General features: G+C 61.6%; 1 protein-coding gene across 1 annotated transcript; it reads right to left on the bottom strand.

The window, feature by feature from the left end:
- PFKL (phosphofructokinase, liver type) lies at nucleotides 852–8,456 on the bottom strand (the record flags this gene model as incomplete). Its single annotated transcript, XM_018051894.1, is given in 3 exon segments — nucleotides 852–929; nucleotides 2,926–2,999; nucleotides 8,256–8,456. Coding segments are annotated over 3 exon segments (237 nt in total), but the record flags the coding sequence as incomplete, so codon positions are not given.

Here is a 10,043-nt window from a genome sequence, read left to right as displayed (position 1 = left end):
GGTCCGTGGTGACCCAGGGTCAGTGGCCAGGGACCTTTGCAGTGCCCGTGCCACCGTGTGTGTCTGTGTGTGGTTGTGTGCTGTGTGTGTCTGTCTCTGTGTGTGTCTGTGTGTGTGCACCTGTGAATCCCTTCTGTGTGTGTCTGGTGTGCCGTGGTGTGTGGTGCTGTTGTTGTCTGTCTCCTGTGTGTGTCTGTCTCTGTGTGTGGCTTGTGTGTGGCTGTGTGTCTCCTGTGTGTGTGTCTGTCTCTGTGTGTGTCTGTGTGTGTGCACCTGTGAATCCCCCTGTGTGTGTCTGTCTCTGTGTGTGTCTGTCCCTGTGTGTGTCTGTCTCTGTGTGTGGCTGTGTGTGGCTGTGTGTCTCTGTGTGTGTCTGTCTCTGTGTGTGGCTGTGTGTGGTTGTGTGTCCTCTGTGGTGTGTCTGTCTCTGTGTGTGGCTGTGTGTCTGTCCCTGTGTGTGTCTGTCTCTGTGTGTGGTTGTGTGTCTCTGTGTGTGTCTGTCTCTGTGTGTGTCTGTGTGTGGCTGTGTGTGTATGTCCCTGTGTGTGTCTGTCTCTGTGTGTGTCTGTGTGTGGCTGTGTGTCCCTGTGTGTGTCTGTCTCTGTGTGTGTCTGTGTGTGGCTGTGTGTCCCTGTGTGTGTCTGTCTCTGTGTGTGTCTGTGTGTGGCTGTGTGTCCCTGTGTGTGTCTGTCTCTGTGTGTGTCTGTGTGTGGTTGTGTGTCTCTGTGTGTGTCTGTCTCTGTGTGTGTCTGTGTGTGTGCACCTGTATATCTCCTTATTGTTCCTCCATGTCCCTGTGTGCACGTCCTGGCGTGCACATGCGCTCACAGCAGGGAGGGTCACAGGCTCACCAGCTGGATGATGTTGGAGACGCTGAGCCAGTTGGCCTGCCTGATGTTCTCGCCTCCCTCCACGAGGCCTTCATAGCCCTGAAAGTAAGGGGATAGGCATGAGATGGGTGCCCATGGCCACAGAGAACACTGCCCACAGGAGCAAGACGCATGGAACCTCGGCCAAAACCCCATCTGGCAGGAAGTAGGCCCAGGGGTCCTGACTGCAGAGGCCCCTCCACTCCCAGGGCCTTGGGGGATGAAGCTGAGTCGGCTGGGGTCAGGGGTGTTATGGGACAAAGCTGGGGTTGGCAGCACCCTCTGCAGGGCCTGCAGGCTGGTGTATTACAGAGCGTGACTCACTCGGCAAAGTGCTCCTGTCACAGGGACACCTTCTGATGCGTGTCCATGAGCTGCACCTGGGTCACACACTTGGGTCAGAACCAGAACCAGTCAGCACCCTGTGGCCCCTCTGCCCTGCCAGGACCCTCTCCTCCAGAAGTGACCACCGCCGTGCCTCCCAGGGGTGCCACCTAGATTCAGAAATGACAGGCACAGCGTCCACTCTGTCTGGCCTCCTTCTCTCAGCTGGGTGACTGTGTGGCCCCACAGGACCATGTGCAGCTGTGACTGTGCTCACTGCCATGCGGGAGTCCCCTGAGCAGGCCCACAGGGTATGACCCGTTCACCGTTTGTGGACCTCCGGAGGGATCCGGTTTGGGACTATTGGACATAATGCTGCTAAGAACATGTTTGTGTATCACTAGGTGTGCGGCCAGCCTCTGACGGCACTGCTACACAACGTCCCACGTGCTGTGGCCACCTCGTCTGTCAGCAACATGGACAGGGCGGGCCTCTGGGCGCCTTTCCCCCAGTGCCAAACTGTGCTGGTCTCCATCCCGGACGCTGCATGTGGCCCCTGACGTGGGTTCTCCTCTGAGCTCTGCTGACAAACCCGCTGACGAACCATGTTATTTCTCATAAGCCACTGGCCGCCTGGACAGTCGGCCCTTCTCATTAGCAGGAGCTCTATACAGTCGGGACCAGGCCACGTGCTTTCACAAACGGTGAGAAGACAAAGCGCCACCAAGCACCATGTGTACAGCCTCCGGGAGCCTGGCCTTGGACCCACCCCACCCTGATTGGAGAGCACTTGTCCACAAAATTCGGCCACTCCCTGAAGAGTCTCACCCTGCTCTTTGGAAGGTTCTAGACCATTATCAGGGCGTGAGTCCCACCTGCCCAGCTCCTGAGGCCACGGGTCCCTGATGCCCTGAGGAGATGTCTCCCCAGGCATGACCGAAGACTTTGAGGACTCTGGCCATCTGAGCCTGGTCTGAGGGTCCGGATCCCCCAAGAGGGACGGGCCTGCAGAAGTGCCTGCCTATGTGTCCATTCAGATGGCCCCGTACAGCCAAGGCTGGGAAGTCACGCCTGACCTGGGTCAGGGCGAAGGGACAGGGACACAGACAGGCCCAAGGTGGGAAGAGGAAGCTCTGGGGAGAGCAGAGCAGGCAGGGGTTCCTGCATCCTAGTAAAGAGTGAAAACAAAGTAACACGGTGTGAGGGAATTCCAGGGCTGCCCACATGTGTCTGTGTCTCTGTAACGGGGTCTTAGGGGGATAGGAATGGGGAGGGTGGAACAAAGGGGAGCCCTAGCTTCTGCCAGAGCAAAGGAGAACAATGATTCTCTGTTGCTTTGCACAGGGAGGCTGTTTGCTAGGGTGACTCAAGCTCAGGTTAGGCGAGGAGGGTGCAGGAGAGCTGGGGGTCAGAGGACGGTGGGGTGAGGTCTTGGCCTCAGAGGAGGACCACAGCTTCATGCCCTCCTCTCTCTCAAAGGACACACCCGCACCCAAGAACCCAGCCTGAAGGCAGACTCCCCACCCACAGCTCAGAGCCGGGGCCCCGCCCCATCCACTGTCCTGACCAGCCTCTCTCTGGGCCTGGCCCTCAGAGGCTGAACAAGGACCAGTGACCCTGACAGAGCAGGGTCCTGCATCCCTCCTCTCTTCCCCCTCCCCACAATGTTCCCCGCCCGCCAGAGCACAGGGCCCACCCACCAGAGTTTGAGGCGAGGAACCCTGCACCTTACCTCGTAGATGAGGAAGACCTTGGCCCCCACGTAAATGCCCATACGAGTCACGGCTCTGACAGCGGCATTCATGCCTGCAAGGGGTCAGGGAGACGCCTATCAGCGGAGACACAGAGTGTGGGGGAACCCGGGACCACCCCTCCCCACATCTCAGGGAGCCCAGCCAAGCATCTGAGTCCAGCCCGGGGTGAACCGCTAAGGTTGTTTCAGCTTCGCATCTGGAAATATGCCACCCCCAGAGTTACGCCGGGAAGGCCCCCACCAGGCCAACTCCTGAGCCTGCACTCCTGACTCTGCACGGGCACCTGCAGACCAGCCACATCTTTCTGGCCGCATCCTCACCCAGTGCTCACCTGCAGCCTCTGCTGCTCGGCACAGCCCTCTCCCTGGCCCTCAAGGCTCTGACCTGGGGGAATCTCAGCAGATTGGGGACTTGGCCCCAAGATGAAAGAAGGGGCTGGTGGGACAGAAGACAACTACCTTTCAAACTCTGTCATCCTCTGCCAGGGTCTCAGACCACCACACCAAGCTCCGTGCCTGTGGCCCTGGGGCAATGAGGCCCATAGGGGCCTCTGTGAGCCAGGAGAGGCAGGCAGTGCCCCCGAGAGTCAATGTCTGGCTGTTGGGGGTCTGGGGGGCCTCAGGCAGTGTAGCTGACTCAGCTGATGCCCCTGCCCCCAACCTGCACTGCACACCGGGGCCACCAGGCTCGGCGAATCACCTCTCTTCCCTGTCCCCCAGGCCCAACCCCCCAGTCTCCCATCCCCTCACCACCACGTCTACAGCAGCTACCCTGCAGCACCGACTTCGTGGAAAGACAGATGTTCATGGGGAGGAGGAGCAGACAGCTCATAGGAAATGCTCAGAGGATCTCAGAGGAACCCCGGTCCCCCTCCCTCACGGTCAGTCCTGAGACTGAGACCCACAGAAGGCAAAGGGGTCTCTGAGGTCCCTGTGGGGATCATCGTGGCCCTAAGGTTCTTCCATGGAGGACCGCTCACTGTGTTCCCGGGGTCTCATACACAGTCAGGTTCACTAGCACGACTTGAGGGAGCCCCCGAGAGGCTCGAGCACCAGCAGTGGCCCCAGGTGGTGGCCCTGCTGCTGTCTGAGGGTGGGACGCGGCCCCGCCCAGGGAGCAGGCCTCCAAGTGGCCCAGTGGCAGGGCTGCAGCTGTTGCAGGCCTGGACAGGTCAGGTCAGGTACTGGGTCCGTGGCCCTGTGCAGGCACCTGGGGAGGGCCCAGCCCCCACACTGACTGCCACCTGGCGGGTAGCCAGGGCTGGGGCACACGGACGGCTGAGGGGCTCCACGCTCGGGGCTCAGGAGCAGGAGCCTGGAATCAGTGGCTGTAGGAAACCTTCTTGCCCGTCACAAAAGATATCAGCATTGGGAACAGGCAGGGTGGCCCCACGTCCTTGGAGAGGAAGAAAATTGACCAGTCACCTGCCCTGGGTTCCAGCCTGTGACACTGGGTCTGGGGCCTGGGTCACAAAGGTGACGCCGGGTCTGACCCCAGGACCACCCCTGCTTTCCCAGCCTTCTTCCTGGTGGTCCTGGCTCAGAGCACATGCACATCCCGTGATCTGTCCCTAGGCTGTGAAAGCTTTTTCCTGGAAAGGTGGGGCACCAGCTGGAATGTGACTAAGAGCCCAGGAGCCCTGCCCTCCAGGCCCAAGAGCTGGTGGAGGGGCAGTGCCCATCAGCTTGGGAATCCTGTGGGAGGACCATGAGGCTTAGACAGCATACAGTACCTCAGGAAGAGCCTTGTGGGCAGAGCCTGCCCTGGCACTGGGCTCGGAGGAGGTCAGCACAAAGGTCACTCTCCAGATGGTAAGCTGGGGTCCCAGAGGAAGGGAGGGGGACTGCTGGGACCCTTGCTGGTGCGGGCAGTGCCTGGAGACACCCTGTAACCCCCATCTTGGGCACAGCAAGCTGCCCCATCCCCACCCAGCTGCTGAGGCTTCTGCTATCTGATGACAGGAGGGACTCCCCAGGCAGGGGTGCCTGGACATCACAGCCGGCAGGGCACAGAGGCCAGGCAGCCCTAAACCAGCCACACTCATGGTTTACACACCTGCCTTTATCAAGAGAACTCCGTTTCTAAAGAAATCGTAAGTCACACTTTCCTGTAATGTATGGAAGTGGGGTGACAGTGAAGTTAGCAATAGGAGCCCAGGGAGCGTAGCCCCCCACCACACACACACACCCAGGCTACTCCAGGAACGGGATCTGAAGGCCAACAGGCCTGCTGCTGGAGGCCAAGGGCTGCGAGCTGTGGGGCTGGTGGAGGTGGGGAGGGAGCTGAGACAGCTGCAAAGCTGCCCCGCCTGCCCCCAGCAGGCCCTAGGTTCTGCAGAAGCGCTCAGCCGCCTCTGGGGCCTCGGCCAGCCCAGGCTTTCCACTCTCAGGCATCTGCCTCCCTGGTCACCCCTGCTGGGGTGAGCCCACTGTGGCCTCACTGCAGGCTCAAGGTCCAAGCCCCACCTCTGGTGGCAGGAGGGAGACCAGCAGTTCTGGATTGATGCTGGGGGGAGGGCAGTGGCTGGAAACCAGGCCACCATCCAACTCAGAGGTCATGGGCATCTCCCTAGCCAGCCTGGTGGGCTTATCTGCACCCCCAGGGACTGCAAAGGACCCCATTCTTAGAGTATTGCTCTCAGTCTTGCAGAGGAGAACAAATGACCTATTACAGGAAAACTCTTGACTCTTCAAATGGGACTGTGCCAGCTGCCATGGAGACGGAGGCCTAAGGGTGTGGGCTTCCCTGTGAACTTCACAGTAAACTGCCTTCCTAAGAGGGCCTTTTTAATTGCCCTTTAAGCTGCTTTTCTTTCTCAAAATAAACCAAGGATGGCAGCCATGAGCCCCAGGGTCAGAGAAGCAAGGAAGCTGCATCCACTGCTGATGAGCCAGCCCTGGACCCTTGCTTGACCTTTCACCCCAACCTCCCCCACCCTCCGCCCTAGAGTGGGCCAGGGAGACTGCTACCGATCACTTCCTATTGGAGGAAATGGACACCAAGCAAACTGATGTCAGAGGTGAAAGCATCTGTTCCGAAGGTGACTTTTCATCATAATTAGCTTCCAGAAAAACAAAATGTACAAGAAAGAGGTGATCCGATCCTGGGGGAACACGCGGCCCAGCAGACCCATGTTTATTCATCAGTCGATGTGAGGATAAGGAGCTGGACTGGACAGCTGAGGGAAACTGAGGCCCCAGGGTCGGGCTCGGGTCAAGTCACAGAGCTGGTCAAGGCTGGCTCCCCATCGCAAGGCTGGCCTCCATTCACCCCAACAAGAGCAGACTTAAGCGTCTAGGAGTCAAATGCAGGTCAGGGTGGAGGCCCGTTCTCCACGTGGCTGTCAGCCCCACCCCACACGGGAGGGCACGTGGGGAGGGCCAAGTGACACCATCAGGTACCCAGAGGTCAGCCTCTGTTTGGAAGGCAGTGGTAGGGGTCCCCGAGGGAAAACTGAGGAGCCACTGCTTAAAGCCAGTTCTCTGGAGCAGCGCTAGCGAGAAGGAGCAGCCTCAGGCAGACAGCCCTGGGCGGGCTCCCAGAACTTACAGAGCAGAAAGGCTCTGCCCCGCAGAGAGCCAGCTGGCCCACATCCTCCCCCAGGCATCAGTCTGAGCCCTAATCAGGGAAGTCTGCGGAAAGCTCTCTTGCAGCCTCAACCATAAAACCATGTCACAGCAAGGCGTCGAGGAGAGTGAGGACAGGGCGTGAGGTGAGGGGCCGACGGTCAGCCTGGCCAGCGGCGCACGGGTGGCTACACTCCAGGGCATTCAGGGAGCACTCCCCGTTACGTGTGGGGCACCAGGGCTGGACTGGCCAAGAGGAGACCTTCAGTCAAACGGGCTTTGCCCTCAGTTGGCCTGCCTGCCCGGGCCAGCAGCACCCTTCTGCCAGGGTCCTTTCCTTCCAGCCCTGCGTCCTATTTTGTCTGTGCAGCCGCCGAGCTCAGCTCCCCTGCCTCAGTGTACCTCATTTATCCTCCCCAGCCCTCCCTGCAGTGCCGCTGTCACCACGGTGCAACAGGAGCCTGGGTGGAGACCCCCGCACAGAGGAAGGGTCAGCCCTCTGGCGATGTGTCTGCCCTCCACACATCTGGCCCTTCCCGTGGTCCAGTCTCACAGGATGATGCTTCCCCAAGACCACCCTCTAAGCCCACTCTCCTGCCCGGCCCCGGCCCACCAGCCTTGCTCTAAGAGGGCGCCAGCTGCCACTGCCCAGCAACAGGCAACCGCTCTGGCCACGCAGGGCTGCAGACGTGCAGCAGAGCACACTGCCCGCCCCCAGTTCAGAAACAGAGGGCTCAGCCAAACCCGCGGAAGGCCTGTGCAGGCGGGGGTGCAGACAGCCGCTGATCCCTCTGCCGACCTGGTCTGGCTCCCTTATGAAAGGCCCCTCCTCCCCTCCTCCGTGCTCTCCCCTGCGTCTGTCTGACGGGGAGCCAGGAGTCAGGGGTCTGAGGCAGAGACAAATTAAGTGTCTAGACTTTCTGATCGGGAAGGAGGCACACCAGGCTCACTGTGCAGCCTGAGGGTGCTGGCTCCATCCCTCCCGCTTCCTGGGCCACTTAAAGTCTCTCCTGGGGTTCAAGGTGTGTGGTGTGGCCAAGTGGCCAAGCCCCACAGGTGCTGACACTAGCCATCCCAAGCCATTGGTCCTGCAGAGCAGCGGTCAGGACAGGACCAGGGTGCCAGGAGGGGGCGGCCAAGACAGACCCCCTGGAAGGGCAATAGCCTGGCTCTGCCAGGTCCTGGCTGCGGGACGCTGGGCAGGTCCCCCAGGAAGGCCACCGTCTTAGATACGCGGCGTTGAGGACAGGCCAGCACTAAAGAAATGCCCCAGACCCGCCCTGAAGGTGGTGTTTGGGGGAAGCGCTGAGCCCTCGGGTCGTGTTTCAGAACCAGGAAGAGACGGGTTCTCCAGGCCTGCGGTGACTGCCCTGCCCTCGGCGGCCTCCGCTCAGCGTGCATTCCAGGAAATGGGGCTCCTGACACACGTGAACGGGAAGGGGTGCCGGGACCGCCTGGGGCGGAGAGAGCCGGGAGAGCTCCGGGTCGCCGGCCACAGCCGGCCGCGCAGACACGCCCCCGGGGGCGGGGGCAGGCGGGTGGGGTGCAGATGCCGTGGTGGGCGGCACGTACGCGGGTACCCGGCGCGCCGGGGAAGATCCAGGACAGGGACAGGGATCTGGGCTGGGGGGACCTGCCGACCGCGCGCCGCAGATCCGGGCAGAGGGTGGCGGGCACGCCGCAGGGACCCGGGGACAGCAGAATCCCCGCCCGCCAGCGACCCGCCGCGGGCCCGCGCCCACCTTGCGCATCGCCGCCGCTGGTCAGCACGCCGATGGCCTTGCCGGCCCCGGTGGTCCGCAGCTTCTCCAGATCCACGCTGGCCATGGTGGCGCCGACTCTGCCGCGCTCACTCTCCTGCCCCGCGCCGCCGCTGTCGCCGAGCCCGCCCCGCGCCCTGCGCTCCGCCCCGCGCCGTGTGAGGTCACCGCAGTCCACGCCGGGGCCGGCCGGGGAGGGGGGCGGGGCGGTCGAGGCGGGGGCGGGGCCGACGTGCCCGTGCGGATGTCTCGGGTCCCGGCGCGCGCGGCACCACCCCACCCCGCTCCCGGGCGGAGGGACTGGCGTCTTTTCCGATCAAGTTTTAAACCTGTTCAGTCTAACACGGAGCGCGTTTATTAAGGGGGGTGGACGGGGGGCGGACGGTGGCCGTCCAGATCTGTTGCTCACCACCTGCGGCAAAGCTGGTCAAGCACGTTGAGGGAAGCCCCACGTGTCCTTTTGCTAATCGCTGCTTGCCCTGCTTCTCGCAGGAATTTGTAATTCTGGGCGCCCGTCTGTTTCAAGTTTGTTCATTGCAAGAGTCAAGAGAGTCCTACCCCGCCTAAAGGCACGCCCCCACTTGGAGGGGAACAAGATTAAGGCGCGAGGAAAACCGGCCAGCGTTCATTCATTCACCTATCCAGTTACAGGAAATGTTAGCTGGACCCTTGGAAAACTTGCACCCCAGGCAGCACTTTCATGGGTCAGGACAGTGGACTCCACCTTGGGAGCCACGAAGCCCCTCCCCTGATCCAGCCTTTCCCCCCACGGTGGGGATCCAGCCAGTCACCAGAACAGACTGGACCCCTGCCCTCAGGAGGCCAGGTCACTGGTCCTGAACTGGCCCAGACTGGTTGTCCGCACCCCTAGACCCTGGCCCATCAACCACGGGGACACCCGGGGCTCCCACCACAAGCCTTGTCTGCCTGCTCCAGGCTCATGGTCTGTGGGTCCAGGTCACACAGGTGCTGAACGTGAGGCACAGAGTTGGAAAGAGAGGTGGGGAGGGGACCCTGTCTGGGAAGGAAAGGGGGCACTGCCCTGGAGAGGTGTAGGGGGTCTGCCCCAGAAGGTGGGGGGCACTGCCCCTGGAGATGAGGGCGTCACTGCCCCAGGGAGGTGGAGAGGGCAGTGCTCTGGGAAGTGGAGGGGGGCACTGGGGAGCACTGCCCTGGGAGATGAGGGGGCACTGCCCTTGGGAGGTGGTGGGGGCCCTGCCCTGGGGAGGTGGGGGTGTCTGCCCCAGAAGGGAGGGCTGCCCTGGGAGGTGAGGGGGTGCTGCTCCAGGAGGTGAGGGGGCCGCCGCCCTGGGAGGTGAGGGGGTCACTGCCCTGGGGAGGTGGGGAGGGCATTGACTGTGAATGCTCAGGTTGGCTCCTCCAGGCACGGAGGCAGGGCAGACCTGGCTGGAGCAGAGTAAGTGTTCCGATCATCCCTTGGCATCTAGGGAGAGCCTTGAAGGTCTGTGGTCTGGGTTTTGTTGGCTTGCTCTTCCATTTTGCTGTGGAGGATCCAAGTGTGCCCCTGGGTTGAGAGAGCAGTAAGATGGTCCCAAGCCCCTCTCTCCAGCCCCTCCCCCTACAAGGGTCCATTCAGGACAGTGTCCACACTTCAGAAAAATGACTCTGGGTGGAAGAGGGAAGGAGGGGAGTGTTTAGGGGCCAGAGCAGTGACAGCTATTCCAGTAGAGAGGGGACCGGTCTGTGAGGTGTCTGGGGAGGGAGGGTGGTTCAGCAGGAGAGTTTGGGCATGAGTGGGGCTGAGGAGGG

This window comes from Capra hircus, chromosome 1 (assembly GCF_001704415.2).
Source record: "Capra hircus breed San Clemente chromosome 1, ASM170441v1, whole genome shotgun sequence".
Taxonomy (NCBI): Eukaryota; Metazoa; Chordata; class Mammalia; order Artiodactyla; family Bovidae; genus Capra; species Capra hircus.
The sequence above is the reverse complement of the archived record's forward strand: the minus strand, read 5'-3'. Positions and strand labels throughout refer to the sequence as shown.